Below are 23272 nucleotides of genomic sequence, written 5' to 3'. Positions count from 1 at the left end.
AATAGTGGCTTATTCTAGCCCATTAGTGTTACACCAGTGTTCTTGTTGACTTTACAAAAACGTCCACTCTCATTTAATGGGATTTTACAGATTAACAATGGAAGAAGTGAACATACTGTAAGAAATACAGTCATACTGTAGTTTGTTCATTATGATTTATTATATCGTTCCACAAAGGAATGTGCAATTGATCAATTAGGCTGCGTTTACATAAGCAGCTCAATTCAGATTTTTGACCTAATTATTGGCAAAAGAGCTGATATGATTTATCAAAAGGCCAATTAGTGGAAAAATATCAGAATTAGGCTGCCTGTGTAAACACAGCCTTAGAGCTCTTTGGGTCTGTTTGGGTGGTTGAATAAGATTGATTTGATGTTTGCTCAGTGCCCGTATTCACAAATCATCTCCGAGTCTGATCTAGGATCAGTTTTGGCTTTTAGAACTTAGTGAATGAGATTACACAGACTGGGGACCTGATCCTAGATCATCACTCATACTCTGAGACGCTTTATGGACATGGTCCCTACTTTGGGATATTGAGTCAATATGTGATCTGAGTTTAAGGAGCGAGTAGAAAAATGCCTTTCATGATTCATACAGTAGCTTATATTGATAACCAGTGTCTCTTCCAAGGGTGAGGCACTGTTTCCGGGCAGGTTATTTTGGGAGTTAATGGAAGCTGAGTGGTTTGAAAACCATGGTTATTTTTATTTGTTTCATTTTTTATAGTTTTGAACCTTTTTTGTGAATGTAATGAATTTAGAATGCCACAGGGCACTTGCACTTGTCCACATTCTTATTTTAGCCAATGAGAGAATGTGGGTTTTCCATCTCCCACAACTACCAGTCAGTCACCTCCTACTCTCTCAGGCTTTGTCCCAAATGGCACTCTATCCCCTATACCAGGGTTCCCCCACTGGCAGTCCGCTGGTGGTTTGATTTGGCCCCAAGTTTTCTGAGCCAAAAAATTGTATATATTTTTTTTTCATTGTTTGAAATAAAAGACTGGGAAAAACACCAGGAAATCCGCTCCAAGTGATTTTTGTTAAAGAAATCACTTCCCAAGTATTGCCATGCATAATAGAAATACACATTATTATGTTTTAGTCAAACATATCTTTTGGGGCTTTTTGCGGTCAATTTGCCATCTACAAATTATTTGTAATTATGTTCTGGGGCCCAGACAATCCGCTCAAGAAAGAAATCGGCCCATGGCTGAATCTAGTTGATGATCCCTGCCCTATACCCTATTGCCCTGGTAAAAAGTAATCCACTATATAGGGAATAGGGTGCCATTTGGGACGCACACTCAGTATTGATGCTGATGAAACTGGGACAAGTCTTCATTTTACATATGCTTTAGGGATGATGACAACGTTATGCCAGTTTGTTCATGAAAGGTCATATTTTGTAGATATGGCAGAACAAGAGGACAATTGATCTGTTCAAACCTTGGCTCAACCCACCCCAATTACTGATATCTGTCGCACGCACTCACACACACACACACACACACACACACACACACACACACACACACACACACACACACACACACACACACACACACAAGTGCACCATTGCTCCTAGTTAGATGATCACAGAGAACACACTCACATCCTCCTCATTAAAACCCATGAATTAACTAATAAACCCTCAGTACACTGGCTATCAATGAACAGCATCTTCTACACCTTCTGTGCTTCTACACCTGCATTGCTTGCTGTTTGGGGTTTTAGGCTGGGTTTCTGTACAGCACTTTGAGATATCAGCTGATGTAAGCAGGGCTTTATAAATTCATTTGATTTGATTTGATCTTATAATGAGGATAGAAAATGTACAGAAGTTTTTCTCCGTCACATGAAAGGCACTCTAAAATTGATAAATCAACATATCCCCAAGCAACTGGGAGAGTGTGAGCAAATCAGCTTTGTACAACAGCGAACCAATCGGTTGGTAAAGTGGCGCCGACACGAATCCAACAAGCCATGGCTTCTCCCAGAAGAAAAGACAAGGAGCAACTTGGAGACGCAAACGAAAGTAATGAACAGTTACTTTCCAGGAAAACATAGCTAAAATGCTCTCAATGCACACCAAAACAAACTAACTGCTACAATCTGTTACTATTACAAAAGTAGATTCCCTCGAAAAGAAAGCCGAGGCTATCGTGTAAGACACACAAACGGGGCATGCGCATGAACAAACAAATAACCAAATCAACCTTTTGAAAACAAAGTTGCAAAGTTTAGAAGATGAATTGAGAATATTGTCCTAAACGGAAGATGAGGAAAAAGGAGACCTTTCCAGCTATGCGTTATCAGAGGAACTTGACATGGGTATATCACCAGAACATCTGTAACGATGCCATAGGATCAGCTTGAAACAGAATAATGCTAAATACCCACGCTTGGTAATCTTCAGACTGTGGAACTATCAGACCAAAATAAACATTCTGAGAACACAGGGGGAAAGGAGATCAAAATCCAGGGCTGGTCCATTCGATTCATCCAGGACCTGTCTGCTAAGCTGAGAGAGAGACGCAAGGAATACATTCTGATCAGACAGTCACTGGAGGAAAAGGGGATGAGGTCTCAGCTCGGCTTCCCGGCAGTGCTGTGGGTATGGAAGGGGGAAAAAAGGATGGAATTCACAAGCGCCGATGAAGGCTTAATCAAGCTACAAGAAACCTTCCCAGTTGAAGGAGGAGAGCCCCCTGCTATGAGAAGAGGGCAAGGTAGAAAAAAACAATGAGCGCACTAGGCTATATACCTAAGACCAGCTTATTGTAAATTGAGACAATATCCTTTTCCCCTCCCCCAATACAATCTATACTATACTTTCCCCAAATAACTGTTCTTCTCTCTGAAGTAATGAGAGAAGTAGCCAATGCCAATGTTACATGGACGCTGAAAAGACAATTCAAAGGGGGAAATATACCATGTATGTCAACTGTTATATTGATGTGCGTATGTGTATATGAATGGGAGTTTGAGGGAAGAGTGAGGGATGGTGAATATGAGTAGGGGGGTGTGAGAGAATGGGTGTGTGGATGCATAGGGTATCCAGTTTATTTTGTTTTTTTCCCCCATTTATTTAACGAGGTCAGTTAAGAACATATTTTTATTTTACTATGACGGCCTACCCCATCCAAACCCTCCCCTAACCCGGATGACATGACGCTGGGCCAATTGTGTGCCGCCCTATGGGACTCCCGATCACAGCCAGTTATGATACAGCCCAAGATCGAACCAGGGTCTGTAGTGACGCCTCTAGCACTGAGATGCAGTTCCTTAGACCGCTGCGCCACTCGGGGGCCTTAATATAATTCATTTTCGCATCTATCTACGCGCTCTCCTCCTCTCACCTTTTTTCCTTCGCTTGTGGACTTCAGTGCACAACACATCAGCTGTCTGTGATTAGAGCTGTTGCGGTGACCATATTATCGCCACACCAGCGGTCACGAGTTACGAAGGCAGTAAAATTCCACGTGACCGTTTAGTCACGGTAATTAGGCTTCTCCAAGCTCTGATGCTGCTGATGGTCATTAGTAGCCTACAAAACTTGCTAACTGCCTGGTACTTAGCACTCTACTGTCCCTCTAATCACCCTGACATCAATGCAAATGTATTCAAAAATCTAATCAAACACTTCATGAGAGCCCATGAGCTCATGTTGCGCAACATTTCAATAGGCTATGCAATTGTGTGAGAAAACAGAGTGATGGCCTCTACTAAAAAGAGGAGAATCCCATTAGTTTTCTATAGGCTATGCCTACTATATTTATTTCTCAACTTTCCTAATTTTAAGCACATCGCTTATATTTACAACAAGAGTATAGCCTACCTGGCTGGCATTAAAATACGGGGAAAAGCGTCCTCCATTCGCTATTTAAGAGCATAGATTTAAAAAAAATCCCCCGCTGACCCTATTTCGATACAGGTGCATGACATATATTATTTAGTATATGTAAAGACAAGATTAAATCAATAATAGTCTGATATGTGACAATATTAGCCTGTCACTTGTGAATTATATATTATAACTTGAGAAGCATAAGAAACAATGCCTTTTTTGAATCATAGTCGCACACCTCATTTAGCCCAGCCCATAGGCCTATATGTTTAAATAAGGTTTGTATTACAACTAAAGTGGCCAAATAACTTTTAAGCATATTAATCCACTTTACAAGGGCTGTAGAGCCTAACTGGCAGGTTTGTTCAGTTGTATTCTTCATACTATTAAGTAATGCCACGGAATTCTAAGCAAATTTTGTCTGCTAAATGAACTAGTGTAGCCCACAGCCATTCGGCATGGCCAGATCAGGACCTAACATAAGGACAACTCAGAGTATGCTATTCTGTCCTTTTGAAATAGACTACATTTTCTTCACATCCTGCTTCTTTAGAACAGTTTAAAATAAGAAATGTATTTATTGTGAAGGTGTAGGCTATATTACATGGATTTATTATACTTTTTATTATGTGAATGTTCCAAAGATCTGCATCAGTGGCTTGTAGGCTATGTGTGGAAGCCAGGCGATGCTAAATGTGTTTATGCAAAAGAACGTTAAATTACCGTGAGACTGACAGTTATTTGCTTGACAGTCACCAGCTGTCTAAATTTCGTGACTGCCACAGCCCTATCTGTCACCAGGCGAAAAAACCTTTCCATGCCAAACCTTCATATCATGACCACTAACCGCTACACACAGCCTTCATTGTTGTCACGTCATAGTCAACATACGGTATATACTAGAACTAACAACGTCAGTCAATCCGCTATAATCATGCAGTACAGTGTAGTCAGCATCAAGCAGTTTAGCAGTTACACCAGTGAGCCCCGGTGGCAATGCATTTATAAAACCAAAAGCTTAACTTGATTTGGAAGAGTTCCGGTGTTGGATAGCCATAGCCAGCTAGCTAACATAGCATCCCTCACTGTTTAAGCCGGGTGTTTGAGTCGGCTAAACGAGATAGCTGCATTTGATGCTAGCTAAGTAAGTGAAAGGGAAAAGAAATATACTACGAAATATAGCTAGCTCTCTCTTGCTTTTCCTTAATTTTGTAAGAAATGAATTTGTTCAAAACTGTTCAACTATTGTCTTTCTCTCTCTGATTCAACTACTCACCACATTTTATGCACTGCAGTGCTAGCTAGCTGTAGCTTATGCTCTCAGTACTAGATTCATTCTCTGTCCTTTGATTGGGTGGACAACGTCCGTTCATGCTGCAAGAGCTCTGGTAGGTTGGAGGACGTCCTCCGGAAGTTGTCATAATTACTGTGTAAGTCTATGGAATGGGGTGAGAACCATGAGCCTCCTAGGTTTTGTATTTGTTTTGTTACACCAGATATATAACCTGGTTACCAGGCGTGTTCTGTAGAGTAGGGGCTTAGGTGGTGGTCGTGGATCACTGTCCTGACGAGGCAATAGTCTCTAACACTGCCCAGCACACGCTCTGGATTATAATCTTTGGAAAGGGGGTAAAGCAGAGCAAACATAGTCACATAATCTAGTAGGATTTACCCACCAAACACGTGGTTCTCTCAATGTCTCTCTCTCTCTCTCTCTCTGGGGTGTATTCACTAGGAACCAAACAGAACCAAACAGGGAGGGACCTACCTGACTATGTCCATTAGAAACTCGTTTTCGTTGAAAAACCTTTTGCAACTGTTTGATAGGGTTTGGACTAACGATTACACCACTGGGCAATGCCAGGTGGCTGAGGAGGAGTGGTGTATCATGGGATTTGCTATAGGCCTGCTTATCCCACTTCTGACACCATGATGCGTTAAAGTTATATGGATGAGAGAGTGAGACGTGAGTCAAGTGAACATATTCAATGAGAAAATATAATGGCAACAATACTTGAACTTGACCAATACAGAATTGACACCTACGTTTGCATATAGTTTAAAGGAGAAAGTCTTTGCTATAGACCTACTCCCTGAGGTCTTCTGTGACCCTGTAGTGTAGCCTAACTCATATGGACTCTATTTGTGACGGTTGCTCCAGCCTTTTGCCCCGCTTCACACACAGTGACACAGCAGGGGTTGGTGTTCTCACGCTTTAACACATTATTTCACGTTTGAGCCCGTTTCTGCTACATGAGCTCCGAGACGATATTATCACAATTTCAAAGGCACAGAAGCACACATTGCACCGAACGCACTCAGGGGGCCTCTGATGTGTAATTATGAAAAGATGGTTTCCCAAAAGCATCTTGAGGCTAAATTCACCATTAGAACCGTAAGATGCTTTTGGGAAACTGGGCCATGGTCGTTTGAAGTTAGATGACTTCTATCACACTAACCACTACAGTCACCCAGCGGACCCCAATAAACTGAATGAAGAATGTTCAAAGTACGTGTATCCGTTTTTGTGGCCTATTGGGCATTGATCAAGCCTCTGTACGTAATCTGCGTATGGCATATTTTCAACATAGTAAAGATAATTATTTCCTGAACTTTGGTTTTAGGAACATGTGTTGGGCTTCAATGTACAGTAAGTTTGAGTCTTTACCCTTCCTCTCCTCAAAGTGTAACCTCTTCAAGGCATAGCCGAACACATGTAAACTCTCAGGATCACACACTCACACAGAAATTAAAAGCTGCTGCAGCTGCTTTTGGTGGATTCTGGAATTTTCAGGCCTGCCCTGTTGGCCAGAGTTCTTACTTCCTAACTGGCTATGTGTGTTTGTTCAGGCTATGTATGTGTGTGTGGGAGGGGTTTGGGGGTGGGGGCTTGTTTTGGGGGGCTGGAGAACGGTCGCAGCTCACTGAAGGAGTGTTTTCCCAGCGTGGGAAAGAAGAGGCTCGTCTCTCTTTCAGCCGGTATAGGACAGGACTGGGCCATACAAGGGCTGAAACTCCAAATGCCAAACTCCAAACTTCAAACTTTTTGTGGGTTACTTTACTGTAGTCTATGTAGTTTCAGTGTGTTTTACTGAAAGGAGCCAAGGAGTGCTGCAGTAGTAGGAGTTCTCTGTGCTGGGACTGGGAGGAGATGGGCAGTAGCTGAGGAATATTTCTCCCGGACCGGGCAGAGCAGGGGCAACAGCAAAGCCGGGTAGGGCAGATATGTATCTCTCGGGCAGTGAGGAGTCTGACTTGGTGAGTAGACACAACATCACGGACACATACTGTAAACATACTTAGCCTACACATTATGAGGCTATCTATCTGTATGCTGCACAGATTCAGTAGTAGTTATCTCATTCTCTCTTGTTCTTTCTCACTCTCCGCTCTGAACAATGTAGAAGAGTTCTGGAATCTTGAAGAATTTTGTTTTTACACCAAATTCCAAAGAGCATAATCTTGGGCTTCCTATTTTGTCTCCTTAGAACTTTTCCTGGAAGTCAGTGTGTTGCTCGAGAGTGTCGCGGCTCTGGCTCTTATGTAGCGTGCCTACAGGGGTAATTTTAGGGGTAGCGGATTATTTGGGCATCTTGTCTGAATTTGCGACTGGAGGTTACTAGCCTGAAGTGGAAAGCTGCGACAGTTGTTAACGGCTCATGTGACGTTAGGAAAATAAACACCGGGGACATGAGAAATGCCTGGTCCTCTGGTTAAAGAGACTGTTTAGTTAGTGAACACATAGCATTTACAAGGCCCACTTTCTTTAGCCATGGCTATTCAGAACTCGTTTTTTTCTCTGCCTTTGCTTATCTGCCTCTGTCCGACTGTAAAGATCTTTGTATCATATAACTTCTAACTCAAGGCTATTTATTTGATGGAGGCTATGCAAGCAACATAATTTGATTTAAAACATGAACTGACCATTTCAAGGTTTACTACATAGTTTTCTGTGCATTTTTTTTGTTAACATTCTAGTTCATTTAGCTACCTCTTTTTTTGAACCCCTTTAAAGGGATACTTCGGGATTTGCTGATTTTGGGTAATATTCTACTTACCCTAGAGTCAGATAAACTCATTGATACCATTTTTATGTCTCTGCATGCAGTTTGAAGGAAGTTGAAGGTAGCATATCGTTAGCTTAGCGCAATTGCTGAAAGTCAATGGGCAGGTACTAGCCAGCTCCTGTCAAAAGCAGCGAAGTAAACCTTCTAACTACTCTAAAGCTGAGTGACTAGCACTTTGTACCCTAAGTATTCTTTACAAGTAAATATTAAACTTGTTTTTAAACCATTCCTTTTTTCTTTTTTCCCCACCAAACTATGCATTTCAGTCAACCGCTGTGACGTTGGGCACATTGGATGCAAGAATAGGTTGTGCGGTAGTGTAAACACAGTTGGCCAGCTGAGACAGCAGGACAGCGGCTGTTTTGAACGAGTACGCTAGATATCAAGTAAGCAAACTGTGGGAAGAGTACAACAACAGACTGTCATTGCAAAATGAAAATCACTGTAGTTATCATAAAACGACCACTAGAATCACAGTGCAGTTATCACAAAACTACCACTAACCGGTCCCGAACATCATCATAAAGGGAAAAATGTGAATTAAACAAATACCTAATGCAACAATGCAGTAAAGTTAGGAGGAGATATGCACCTTTAAATGTATTTGTCACGGATATAAAGCGCTCCGCATGTCATCCGTTGTCAACAGTAAAAAAAACAAAAGAAAGACGGGAAAGCGACAGCAGCAAAATCCTGTATGGCAATACTTTAAGATGTTAAATGAGAAGGTTGTGAAATGCTAACTTTGCGAGGTGTAATTGAGCTACAGTGGCATTACATGTGCAATGCTGAAAGGGAGGCACCGTGAGACCCAACCCGTTGCTGGCAGCAGTTGCCCTAATGGAATATCTATAACCAGACTACAACATGTCGAAAAACCTTGATGGCCCGAATGAAGAAATTGTTCAATGATTGATCTGTAAGTAGTCCTACAAAGCGCGAGCTCTCAAATACCATACGCGGCGCAACAGATTGTTGGACTTCTATGAACGTGCTGTCGTACATCACTGCAACTACACATCACATTGATGAGAAGTGGGACATGAAGTCCTATGTACTACAGAGAATTGAGAACACAGAAGAGAGGCACACAGCAGAAAAAAACTAAAACTGCATCATTTTTTATTTAACTAGGCAAATCAGTTAAGAACAAATTCTTATTTACAATGACGGCCTACCCCGGCCAAACCCAGGCAACACTGGGCCAATTGTGCGCTGCCCTATGGGACTCACAGCCGGATGGGATGCAGCCTAGATTTGAACCAGGGACTGCAGTGATGCCTCTTGCACTGAGATGCAGTGCCTATAGACCGCTGCGCCACTCAGGAACCATTAACTGAGATGCAGTGCCTATAGACCGCTGCGCCACTCAGGAACCATTAACTGAGATGCAGTGCCTATAGACCGCTGCGCCACTCAGGAACCATTAACTGAGATGCAGTGCCTATAGACCGCTGCGCCACTCAGGAACCATTAACTGAGATGCAGTGCCTATAGACCGCTGCGCCACTCAGGAACCATTAACTGAGATGCAGTGCCTATAGACCGCTGCGCCACTCAGGAACCATTAACTGAGATGCAGTGCCTATAGACCGCTGCGCCACTCAGGAACCATTAACTGAGGTGAGCGCTGTCTGGTGGGGTTTCTACTAGATAAAATGTATGGACATTTAGGGTTAGGCACAAGGTTAGCATTGTGGTTTACCACATTTTAAGAAAATTAATTGTAGAAATAGGCAGGGTAAATGACTTTGTAGGCTGTGGTAACTAGTGATGACCATCTGGTAGGTAGCCAGGTCTGCGGTAGATTGAACTGCATTGCCCCTTAGAGGTCATATGCAGGACCATATCTGAATTGTGAATTCACGTCATTTTCTGTCCGTAAAAAAAAAGGGGAAAAAAAGACGTTTAAACGTTAAGAACATTTGTCACATCCCTAATGTAAGCGTGTGTGAACGAGAGCTTGTGTGTGTGTGTGTGTGTGTGTGTGTGTGTGTGTGTGTGCGTGCGTGCGCGCCTTAGGAATATCTATACATGCATGTGTGTTGTGTGTGTGTTAAATGGTGTTTAATGTGTGAGACTGAGTAGACAGTGCTGAGATCTGAGCCCTCTGTGTGTTAATGGCAGTCAGAATGAGATGACTGTCATGAGCTATCCTCACTCCAATAACACATCCTACTTCAAACAGTAGCCTCACACGCAGGAGCATCCTAAATGGCACCCTATTCCCTATTTGGTGCACTACTTTTTACCAGAGCCCTATGGGCTCACTATAAAGGTACTGGAGTGCCATTTGGGGTGCAGACATTATCTTCTTCACACCTAATTAACTCTGTCCATGTGAAAGGTTGGCCTTAAAGAGGAACTGACAACGTTTTAACTACTTTGCCGATATGAAACAGACAATCAGAATATCAGTGAAAAGTAGGTTCTATTTGACTCAAGATTCCATGAAACTCGACCAAAACAATGGAAATGCCATGGAAACGCGTGCGGGGAAAGATCCTGAATCTCCTCATTGCCCCCCAGCAAAATTATCCTATATTTAGGCTGTTGTTTATATGTGTATTTCACACCATGTTGAGGTGTATAATGCGTGTATGGATGTCAACCACAATACATGTTCATGTCATCTTCACCAATCAACTTTGACTACCACCACCGATTTCTGTATGCTAGCTATGCTATCAGCTTATAGGAATGGGAGTCATCATTTAGCAGTTACTTCTTCCAAACCTGAAAAGGGACAACTTCTGTTTTGCATCGAAAACCGTCAAATATATCCAAAAGGGGGCTTTATGCCGCTTTCAAAACAACTGGGAACTCTGAAATCTCCGACTTCCGAATTCAATGTGTTCAAGAATACTGGGAACTCGGTAAAAACTAGCGCCGACTGGGATTTTTTGGGGAACGGTCATCCTACTCGGAATTCCAAGCCAGAAACTCGGGCATCTTTCTTGAGGTCTGGCTTTCCAACCTGAAGATCACTGATGTCATAAAACATTTTTTAGTCCCAGGTTGTCTTGAAAGCACCTCAAGTAATCACATTGTGGGCCTGTTACAATGCATCGATCATGACATATTTTATGAATGTCCACTTTGTTAGATCAGATTTGTTGAATGTGCGCCAATCCAACATTCTTCTATCTCCTACGTTCTGTTTTCCATGTATTGAACTGGATGCAGTTCAATACATGATTAATATAATTCACCAATACAATTCTTGGTTGTCCAACGAATATTGCTATCATGATGTAAATCACAGCTGGCCAGGTACAATATTTTGGACAAAAACTGACAAATGTCAAAGACTGGGAATGTCAGTACAATCAAACTAGCCAGGGCAATGATTACAAGTCAGTCATAACGTGGCTAATAGGTTAGCTTATATATTTATTTAGCTAGCTTAAAAGCACAGAACTTACGTTGGACGAGTGGGTGAGTGGCCGACTTTTTCACCCCATATCTTTTTACGGTGGCTACAGCCATAGATGTAGGTCATGTGTCATTTGGTTAGCGAGCAAGAAATGTGAATCACTTCGCTAGCTAGCTATGCTGAACTTGAATGACTGTTATCCACAGTTAGCATATGGGGCTCCCGAGTGGCGCAGCGGTGTAAGGCACTGCATCACATTGGAGTCACTACAGACCCTCTTACGATTCCAGGCTGCATCACAACTGGCTGTGATTGGGAGTCCCATAGGGCGGCGCACAATTGGCCTAGTGTCGTTCTGGTTAGGGTTTGGCCAGGGTAGGTTGTCATTGTAAATAAGAATTTGTTCTTAACTGACTTGCCTAATTAAAAAAATTAAAATAATATTGCTTAGTTGTCAATCAAATGTATTTTCTATTGATCAACTGGGCAGGCAGCAAGGGGATTAGGACAGTCATACATTGGCAGGCAAGCTGCAGAAGGGTGAGCAGGCTACTGTTCAGTTTAATTTTGACAGCCAACTACAAGTTTTTAAAAAGTTTGAGAAGGTTTACCTACTGTTCCCTCGTTAGATTTTAGTTCATCTTGCTCTGGTTAATATTAGTTGTTCACCCACGACTGCGTGGCCAAACACGACTCCAACACCATCATTAAGTTTGCTGACGACACAACAGTGGTAGGCCTGATTACCGACAACGATGAGACAGCCTATAGGGAGGAGGTCGGAGACCTTGCCGTGTCTTGCCAGGACAACAATCTCTCCCTCAATGTGAGCAAGACAAAGGAGCTGATCGTGGACTACAGGAAAAGGCGGGCCGAACAGGCCCCCATTAACATCGACGGGGCTGTAGTGGACCGGGTCGAGAGTTTCAAGTTCCTTGGTGTCCACATCCCCAACGAACTAACATGGTCCAACCACACCAAGACAGTCGTGAAGAGGGCACAGCAACACCTTTTCCCCATCAGGAGACTAAAAAGATTTGGCATGGGTCCCCAGACCCTCAAAAAGTTCTACAGCTGCACCATCGAGAGCATCCTGACGGTTGCATCACCGCCTGGTATGGCAACTGCTCGGCGCTACAGAGGGTAGTGTATACAGCCCAGTACATCACTGGGGCCAAGCATCCTGCCATTCAGGACCTATATACTAGGCGTGTCAGAGGAAAGCCCCAAAAATTGTCAGACTCCAGTCACCCAAGTCATAGACTATTCTCTCTGCTACCGCACAGCAAGCGGTACCGCCAAGTCTAGGACTAAAAGGCTCTTTAACAGCTTCTACCCCCAAGCCATAAGACTGCTGAACAATTAATCAAATGGCCACCCAGACTATTTACATTGATCCCCCCATTTGTTTTTACAGTGCTGCACTCGCTGTTTATTATCTATGCATACTTACATGTACAAATTACCTCGACTAACCTGTACGCCCACACAATGACTTGGTACCAGTACCCCCTGTATATAGCCTCGTTATTGATATTTTATTGTGTTACTTTTTATAATTTTTTACTTTAGTTTATTTGGTAAATATTTTCTTAACTCTTTCTTGAACTGCATTGTTGGTTAAGGGCTTGTAAGTAAGCATTTCACGGTAAGGTTGTTGTTTGATTCGGCGCATGTGACAAATAAAGTTTGATTTGATAGCCTACCTGTTCATGGTGGTTTGATCAATAGGACTGTGAAGTTCCCAATTGTGGTATTTACAGTTGAAGTCGGAAGTTTTCTGGAATGTTCCATCATTTTCTGGAATGTTTCAAGCTGTTTAAAGTCACAGTCAACTTAGTGTATGTGAACTTCTGACCCACTGGAATTGTAATGCAGTGAATTATAAGTGAAATAATCTGTCTGTAAACAATTGTTGGAAAAATGACTTGTGTCATCACAAAGTAGATGTCCTAACCAACTTGCCAAAACTATAGTTTGTTAACAAGAAATTTGTGGAGTGGTTGAAAAGTGAGTTTTAATGACTCCAACCTAAGTGTATGTAAACTTCCGACTTCAACTGTACATATTTGTAGAAATCCATTCAGATGTATTTTGTGGGTTTTGGCGAATGCTTTCCAAGGATCTAAAGTCACACTGTTGCTACTGCCTGTAAACACACAGTCCAGTTCAAAGTGAATGATGGCAGGCCCATGTGCCAAATGGCTTATTTGCATATAGGCCTACTGTAGCTCTGATAGTCTATGGCACACCGGTCTGTGTAGAGTCCAGTCCTAGATAAGACTGACACGTTTTTATTAGGTTTTATTTACTGCAGTGTCTATTAATTGTCCAAACGCACGGCTGCTTTCCCACTCTGTATTGCTATAGAATTTTCACAAAGGCCTTACTCTACGTCATTCCCAAACATTCTATGAAAGTATGAAAACGTGAAAATGACCATATTTAAGTGCTCGCCTTGTCAGAAAATGTGAAGAAATGTGTTATATTCTTCCTCTGGGTGTAAATTAACAGATTTTTAATACGGTTTCATGTTTCTAAAACACTGTCAGTTCCACTTTAAAGGGCTTCACTGACACTGGATCATCATTAGAAATCTACGGCATTTTTGAGCCACTTTGTTTTGTGTGTGTGTGTCTTAGAGGTCTTCACGGATCCACCTGTACCCGAATACCCGAGACACGATCTGGGACCCGAGCGGGTCCGGATCCAAAATTCAAAATAATGTCACAGGTCTGGGTTGGATCTAATCTGATTGTCACAGGTCTCTGGCATGTGTAAATATAACTTACTTGTTCAGGAAGGACCCATTACATTTAAGTCATTTAGCAGACACTCTTATCCAGAGAAACTTACAGTAGTGAGTGCATACATTTCATACATTTTTTAGTACTGGCCCCCCATGGGAATCAAACCCACAACCCTGGCATTGCACACACCATACTGGCATTGCAAACACCATGCTCTACCAACTGAGCCACAGGGAAGACCAGGAAGACCCATATAGATCCGACTGTGACTACTGCAGTAGAGAGAGAGAGAAATGTTATAATTTATGCTGCTGCTCTTTGCTTTTCACGAGAGTGGTGCGTGAAGCTTGTTGTCGTTGTTGACCAATCATAAGTCATCAAAGCGGCAATGGGTTACAGTTATAGAGCCTCCTTGTGGGGCAAAGGTTAGAAGATATCAAATCAATGGAAGATGGAATTAAAATGAAGGAATTAAAAGTTAAAGGAGGCTGCAACGACCAAGAGCCAACAGGTTGGCTGCTACTTTATATTCTGAATGGAGTTGTGTTGTTTGTGACTGTGTAGGATGAGAAAGCATTCACATCCTCAATTAGCCTAGCTAGCTAGCTTCTCCCGGGTTTGATTCAGTCAAAATAGGTACTTTGTAATCATATTGAATGATTATTAACATATCTATGGCAGCTATTAGTCTACTATAGCTCAAATTGGCTTTGGTTGGTTGCGGTCTCTCGTCTCTCTCTCCCTCCCTGTTCCCATGTCACTCGCTCACACTCACATTAGCCTAGACACACTGCACGGCCCCTGCTCTCTACCTCCTCTCCCTCACGCTTTGTCAGCTCTGGTTAATAAAGTAGCATAAAGATGTACTTCTCTGTTGCTTCCCTCACTTGGATCGGACCGGGTTTGGATCCGACCAGGTCTATACGGAACGGGTCTCTATATTGTAAAATATATTTATGCATATCGGGTCCGGATAGGAAAGCCCAGATCCATTTCGGAACCTTTTGAATCCGTGAAGTCCTCTAGCGTGTCCGTCTGTCTGTCTGTGTGTGTGGATATCTCTGTGTCTGTATCAGTCTGTCCTTATGAGTCTGTGATTGTGTGTCTGTGACAGATGCTGTTGTCTATCTCCTTGCTCCCCAGTTGACTCATTTGGGGGTGTGAGAGAGAGCTGGAGACAGACAGCCCAGCAAACCGGGAATGTTCCCAGGACATTAGCTAACATTCCCATTAAGTTCTAGTTAGGGTTTTATCTAACATTAGGATGTTAACATCCAAAAAACATTCAAATAATGTTTTTGATAACAAAATGTGTTATTTGTGTTATTGTTCTCCTAACATTTACCAAATTGTTGTGCACAACATCTGTAACAACCACCACAGAACATTCCACTGTGATTCTTATTAGGTTTCCAGGTAATGTAATAACAAAATGTCTTCTGGGAACGTTTTTGCAAAATCTGGCAAAGGTTTTATACAAACATTGTATAATCATCAGCACACGTTTGGGGCAACCTAATCAATGTTCTGGGAACATTCACGGAACCAATTTTGGTTTGCTGGGAGACTACCTGACCAGCTGTCTCCTCCCAATCGTCTGCTGTTTGCTGTTCCAGTCATACTAGCCTGCAAATACCAATGACACATACTGACACATGTATAGAAATACTTTTTATTTGTATTTATGCACATGGGGGGGACAGAAGAGAGGGATATCGCATAGAAAGTGAGTAGCAGAACAGGGGATAAAACCGTTACGGCTAGCACTACCTCTAGACAAGCCCCCCCCCCCCCCCCCCCCCAGCACATCTAGACAAGCACATCTATACATCTATACTCTGTTTACAAAGCTGGATTTAAAGTATCTGTATGATTTTATCATGGACAGGTCTTTGTAGTTCTTACTGTAACAGGAGGTGGATGTGCTCTGGAGTTTTATATCAACGTATTGATCTGAGTAACAACACCGAGTGACAGCCACAGAGCCAATCTCTGTGTACGTCCGTGTGAGCACCAGTCGGTGTGTGTGCGCGTGTGAGTAATCTGTCTGACTCAGCCGGTCGAGGACACATCTCTCTAAATGAAATGTAAAGTGACTGGTTCCTATTTCCTGACGCCTTAAGTGACAGAGAGCAGACTATAGTAGTTCTGATATGGACACGTATTACATTGCAGGGTTGTTACTGAACAGTACACACAACACAGCTGACTGCGGAGGAACAGAATGACCCTAGACAGCGGTACAGAGTGTAATTCACACTGAGTCCAGACTGCTAGGAGACACACTCACAGTACTGGCAGTCGTGTTAATGGGTCTGGTGTTCTGGCATTGTCTGTTGCTGCAGTTATTAAGATGGACAGGGATGGACTGGGACCAGAAAACAGCTCATATTTGTTTTCTCGACGCCCCAATTATTATCCAAATAATGATCATTCTGCACAAAAACCCAAGTGTAGCCACTGGGCTAAATATGGACCAGCCATCTGGCATTTGCCCAAACTACCCTATGGCCAATTTGTTTCTGAGGATGGAGCTAAAAGTCTCACCAGACAGTCCTTTCATAACCAGCTCGGTGCTCATCAATCATCCACAGACGCCGCCTGCTTCCTACAACCAGCTCCTGGCACAATATTAACGATGCAATCACAATGAACAAGTGTAGCACACCCCCCATGGCCCTCTTCATAACCATATTCCATGAATCAAACCACATTCCTTCATCAGCTCCCTGCCTATTAAGGTGGGTTGATTATTGCCTCTATGGTGCCTCTAGTGTTGTGTTACTGCGTGGTGCCCTCTTCTCTCTCTTCAAAGCAGTGTGCTCCTCAGCCCCCCTCCCCCTGGCTTTTAACCATCCCTTTAACCCTATGTAGTGCACTGCTTTTGACTGGAGTCCTATGCGCTACATAGGGACTAGGGTGCCATTTGAGACACAGCCCTGCTCCCTAGGACAGTGTGGTTTGATTGACAGGCGGAGAGTCCATCACCTCAATGGGATGATGCACTTATCTAACGCACAGAGGAAGACACTTGGCATGTGGAATGCTGGGTAAACACTTTCCCTTGTTCCTCCCTGTTCCCCCTCGAGTGTCACCTTGACGTCCACGCAGCCAATCCTGCTCCCCGCTCGGCTCCCCACGCCAGAGAAGCCATTACTTCAGTACCCGACCTGCGCACTCACACTCGGACACAGATATGGAAACACGTGCGCATGAAGGAATGCAGGCACGCACACTCATTCATTCATTCTAGCAATCTCTATCTTACACACTCCCCTTTTCTTTTTTCTCCTCATTATCTCTCATTTTCTCTTTCTCTCTCCCTCTATTTCTCTCTCTCACACACACACACTTCCTCTCTGTTTACATTCATCATTCATCAGTTCGAGTGGGAAGCAGTGACAGAAGTCAAACACGTGCTCTAACAGAACATCTCTTGTCATGTCTCGCTTTGTGTGCTATTGTCTTTACGCAGTGGAAGCAGACAGTAGTCATAGTGTAATCTATGGGACGATGATTTAATAGACTTTCTGTTGCTGTGAGGGATGTGACATTGACAGGCAGGTGGCTATAAAGCAGCAGCCTTTTGTTCCAGCTCAGAATGAACACAGCAACTGTCACAAACCAACCACAGGCTCACTGTGGGTACGTCCCAAATGGCATCCTATTCCCTGAATAGTGCACTACTGTTGGTATTTGGTCAAAAGTAGTACACTATACAGAGAATAGGGTGCCATTTGGGATACAGCCTGTCTTCCTGAATGTCCACACTTGGGCAGTTCCACCAATTTGTTGCTTTTTGAGAAGTGTAACTTAAACATTCTGTCATAAAGAGAACATGTACAACTTCACAAAAACAAAGTTTTCCCATCTCAAGAGGTTAAAGTGGTAATATGTAACTACTTGGGCGACCATACCAAATTCACATATATATATGAGTTATAGATCTATCATTCTACTTGAAAGCAAGTCTAAGAAGTAGAGGTCGACCGATTATGATTTTTCGATACCGATACCAAAAAAGCCGGTGCCGATTAATCGGACGATTTTTATATATATATTTGTAATAATGACAATTACAACAATACTGTATGAACAATGAACACTTTTATTTTAACTTAATATAATACATCAATAAAATCAATTTAGTCTCAAATAAATAATGAAACATGTTCAATTTGGTTTAAATAATGCAAAAACAAGTGTTGGAGAAGAAAGTAAAGGGCAATATGTGCCATGTAAAAAAGCTAAAGTTTAAGTTCCTTGCTCAGAACATGAGAACATATGAAAGCTGGTGGTTCCTTTTAACACGAGTCTTCAATATTCCCAGGTAAGACGTTTCAGGTTGTAGTTATTATAGGACTATTTCTCTCTATACCATTTGTATTTCATATACCTTTGACTATTGGATGTTCTAATAGGTACTTTAGTATTGCCAGCCTAATCTCGGGAGTTGATAGGCTTGAAGTCATAAACTGTTCAATGCTTGAAGCATTGCGAAGAGCTGCTGGCAAACGCAGGAAAGTGCTGTTTGAATGAATGCTTACGAGCCTGCTGCTGCCTACCACCGCTCAGTCAGACTGCTCTATCAAATCATAGACTTAATTATAATATAATAACACACAGAAATACCAGCCTTAGGTCATTAATATGGTCGAATCCGGAAACTATCACTTCGAAAACAAAACGTTTATTCTTTCAGTGAAATACGGAACCGTTCCGTATTTTATCTAACGGGTGGCATCCATAAGTCTAAATATTGCTGTTACATTGCACAACCTTCAATGTTATGTCATAATTATGTAAAATTCTGGCAAATTAGTTCACAACGAGCCAGGTGGCCCAAACTGTTGCTTATACCCTGACTCTGCGTGCAATGAACGCAAGAGAAGTGACACAATTTGCCTAGTTAATATTGGCTGATAACATGAATTTCTAAATACTAAATATGCAGGTTTAAAAATATATACTTCTGTGTATTGATTTTAAGAAAGGCATTGTTTATGGTTAGGTACAGTCGTGCAATGATTGTGCTTTTTTCGCAAATGCGCTTTTGTTAAATCATCCCCCGTGTGGCGAAGTTGGCTGTCTTTGTTTGGAAGAAATGGTCTTCACACAGTTCGCAACGAGCCAGGCGGCCCAAACTGCTGCATATACGCTGACTCTGTTGCAAGAGAAGTGACACATTTTCCCTAGTTAAAATAAATTCATGTTAGCAGGCAATATTAACTAAATATGCAGGTTTAAAAAGATACACTTGTGTATTGATTTTAAGAAAGGTGTTGATGTTTATGGTTAGGTTAGGTTAGGTACACGTTTGGTGAAGTAGGCTGTGATTCAGGGTAGCCTAGTGGTTAGAGCGTTGTACCGGTAACCAAAAGGTTGCAAGTTCAAATCCCTGAGCTGACAAGGTACAAATCTGTTGTTCTGCCCCTGAACAGGCAGTTAACCCACTGTTCCTAGGCTGTCATTGAAAATAAGAATTTGTTCTTAACTGACTTGCCTAGTTAAATAAAAGTAAAATAAAAAAAAATATATGATAAATTAACAGGCACTGCATTGATTATATGCAATGCAGGACAAGCTAGATAAAGTAGTAATATCATCAACCATGTGTAGTTAACTAGTGATTATGTTAAGATTGATTGTTTTTTATAAGATAAGTTTAATGCTAGCTAGCACCTTACCTTGGCTCCTTGCTGCACTCGCATAACAGGTAGTCAGCCTGCCACGCAGTTTCCTCGTGGAGTGCAATGTAATCGGCCATAATCGGTGTACAAAAATGCAGATTATCGATTGTTATGAAAACGTGAAATCGGCCCTAATTAATCGGCCATTCCGATTAATCAGTCGACCTCTACTAAGAAGTGATAGATCTGTTCTATGTGCGCTAGTTCTATGCTTCCCATTCTTAAGTTTTGTTTTTGCGATTTTTACTTTTGGTTTTGTACACCAGCTTCAAACAGATGAAACAACATTTTGGGTTATGTAAAATATATTTCACAGCGGTTTAGATGGTACAATGGTTCTCTACACTATACTATCTTATTTTGTCACATAAACTGAAATTAGGTGAACTATTAGAGTGTTATCAACCAGGAAATGGTGAAGCGATTTCTGCATAGTGCAACTTTAAATAAATAAAAATACTATAAAGTGCCAAATAAAGTAACAGGGTTGACCATAACAGGGTTGATGACTTCATCTTAAATCAGCCATAAATCCCCTTGTGATAGAGGGAATGTAAGCTTGTTATGTGCAACAGATGGGGCAAGCTTAAAAAAAAACATGAAATTGTTGAAACATTTCAGTTTTCTACCACAGAACACCAGGAACTATTTCCAAGCTCACCTGCTTTTACTATTAAATGTTCAATGTTTCTTTTGAAAAAAATATTTCAAAAGGAATAGTTTCACCATATTAAAACCTCTTGGGGCTAGGTGGGACGCTAGCGTGCCACCCGTGGTGCACTCCATCAACAGCAGGTGCATTTCAAGAGCGGCAAATTTGAATCCAAATAAATGTCAAAATTCAAATTTTTCAAAAATACAACTATTTTACACCATTTGAAAGATAAACATCTCCTTAATCTAACCACGTTTTACGATTTCAAAAAGGTTTTACGGCGAAAGCATAAATTTTGAGTATGTTAGGACAGTACATTTACAAGAGTTGTGTGTAATGTTTTGTCAAGTCAAAGACAGGGTCACCAAAACCATAAAACCAGCTAAAATGATGCACTAACCTTTTACAATCTCCATCAGATGACACTCCTAGGACATTATGTTAGACAATGCATGCATTTTTAGTTCTATCAAGTTCATATTTATATCCAAAAACAGCGTTTTATTATGGCATTGATGTTGAGGAAATCGTTTCCCTCCAATAACCGGCAGTCAAGTCAGCGTCACAAATTAAATAATTAAAATTAGAAAACATTGGTAAAATATTATATTGTCATTTAAAGAATTATAGATTTACATCTCTTGAACTCAATCAACTTGCCAGATTTAAAAATAACCTTACTGGGAAATCACACTTTGCAATAATCTGAGCACTGCGCCCAGAAAAATACGCGTTGCAATACAGACTAGACGTCATGTTGGGGAGATCTAAAATCGAAAATACTATGTAAATAATCCATTACCTTTGATTCTCTTCATCAGATGTCACTTCCAGGTATCACAGGTCCATAACGAATGTAGTTTTGTTCAAAAAAGCTCATCATTTATGTCCAAAAATCTCCGTCTCGTTAGCACATGATGTAAGCCAGCCGGACTTCTCGTCATGAACGAGGGGAAAAAATATATTTCCGTTCGTTCAAACATGTCAAACGTTGTATAGCATAAATCATTAGGGCCTTTTTTAACCAGAACATGAATAATATTCAAGGTGGACGAATGCATACTCTTTTATAACGTATTGGAACGAGGGTACCCAACATGAACTCGCGCGCCAGGTGTCTAATGGGACATCATCGTTCCATGGCTCTTGTTCGGTCAGATCTCCCTCCAGAAGACTCAAAACACTTTGTAAAGGCTGGTGACATCTAGTGGAAGCAATAGGTAGTGCCAAAATATTCCTAAGCCCCTGTGTTTTTCAATGGGATAGGTTTAAAGTCAATACAACACATCAGGTATCCACTTCCTGTCAGAAAATGTCTCAGGGTTTTGCCTGCCAAATGAGTTCTGTTATACTCACAGACACCATTCAAACAGTTTTAGAAACTTTAGAGTGTTTTCTATCCATATATAATAAGTATATGCATATTCTAGTTACTGGGTAGGATTAGTAACCAGATTAAATCGGGTACATTTTTTTTATCCAGACGTGCAAATGCTGCCCCCTAGACCCAACAGGTTAAAATGAGAATTCAGTTCACGTAACAGGGTTGAATTTAAAATGAGGTACAAGTGTAATTGAGTCACATGAAATAAATAATGATCTTCAGAAATTACTTTGTCAAAGCATAAAAGCATACAATGATGGTTAAAACTTGGAGAAATGTTGGGTTAGCTAAGTGGGTTAAAATATTCCTATAAGTCACAGAGGGTGCACGGAGGGTCAGAAATGCTGAATTCTGGCACTTTAGCAAGTCTCTATTCATATTGAAAGTCTGATTGAATTTTCCATGTGGTCTATATTAAAGGGCACTTCGTTTAGTTTAACAGGCTTTTAAAATTGATAATGGGGCACAATTTCTACTTAAAGTATCAAAGGGATGCACTAATTTCGTCTGTTGCTAGAGATTAGAAAACCACAATCTAAGAAATCTGATAATATGGACCAGAAAAAGTTCTGAGAAAGTCATCTCCATCTTCATAGTACTGCTTCTAAGAATAGGATTTACTGTAACCATAGTTAGAATTATATTTATATTGACTGCATCCAATTCAACGTTTGCAAACTCTGTTATTGCCAGGAAGGTTACAAAATTGCTCCAGTAAAATCAGTGCGTTGTTAGATTCCCACAGTGACACTTTATTCATAACATATTCATGAGCAGAAAATGTCACTTCTGCTCTTCTCTTTCTGAGGAATACCGGGAAGGCTAGATAGTCACTGACTCTCCCACTAGAGAGAAGAGGAGAGGGCAGGGGGCAGGGCTGCGACGGGAGGGTGATATAATGTGGAGAGCGAGAGAGAAAGGGAAGGTGGTTGAGAGAGGGAGAGTAGGGGGAATATAATGGGAAAAAGGGGAAGGAAGACAAGGGAAAGAGAGAGGCAGTGGGATGGGGATGTGATGGGGAAGGGAAGACAAGGGAAAGAGAGAGGCAGTGGGATGGGGATGTGATGGGGAAGGGAAGACAAGGGAAAGAGAGAGGCAGTGGGATGGGGATGTGATGGGGAAGGGAAGACAAGGGAAAGAGAGAGGCAGTGGGATGGGGATGTGATGGGGAAGGGAAGACAAGGATGAGAGAGAGAGAGTGTTAGTAGAGGGTCTGGGAAGGGGGGGGGGGGGCAGAAGACAGAAGATAGGGGCTGGTGTGGGGAGGGGTGAACAAGGAGTGATGCCCCATGAACAATCTGCCGTACTGAGTCTCCGGTAGACTAGAGAGCATTTCAGCTTGTTATGTCATCATTAATTCATTCATCATACATCTGCATTTTTACGCTGCAAATACACCTTTTAGAATAACCACGATTGTCCAGGTAATCGCTACCGATGCTTATAGCATATATTTAATAAAACAAAAAAACAATAGGCGATTCCCCAGTGATGTGTG

General features: G+C 41.8%; 1 protein-coding gene across 7 annotated transcripts in view; it reads left to right on the top strand.

Annotated features, from left to right (window-relative positions):
• Window positions 1–23272, top strand: part of cacnb2a (calcium voltage-gated channel auxiliary subunit beta 2a) — a 110493-nt gene that overhangs the window by 40917 nt on the left and 46304 nt on the right. Inside the window, exon 1 of one of the 7 annotated variants that reach the window (XM_014180611.2) lies at window positions 6784–7110. Coding sequence (XP_014036086.1) covers window positions 7078–7110 — 33 coding nt within the window. The 5' untranslated portion in view covers window positions 6784–7077. 7 annotated transcript variants of the gene reach the window in all.

Source organism: Salmo salar, chromosome 29 (genome assembly GCF_965601325.2).
Source record: "Salmo salar chromosome 29, fSalSal1, whole genome shotgun sequence".
NCBI lineage: Eukaryota > Metazoa > Chordata > Actinopteri > Salmoniformes > Salmonidae > Salmo > Salmo salar.
The sequence above is the reverse complement of the archived record's forward strand: the minus strand, read 5'-3'. Positions and strand labels throughout refer to the sequence as shown.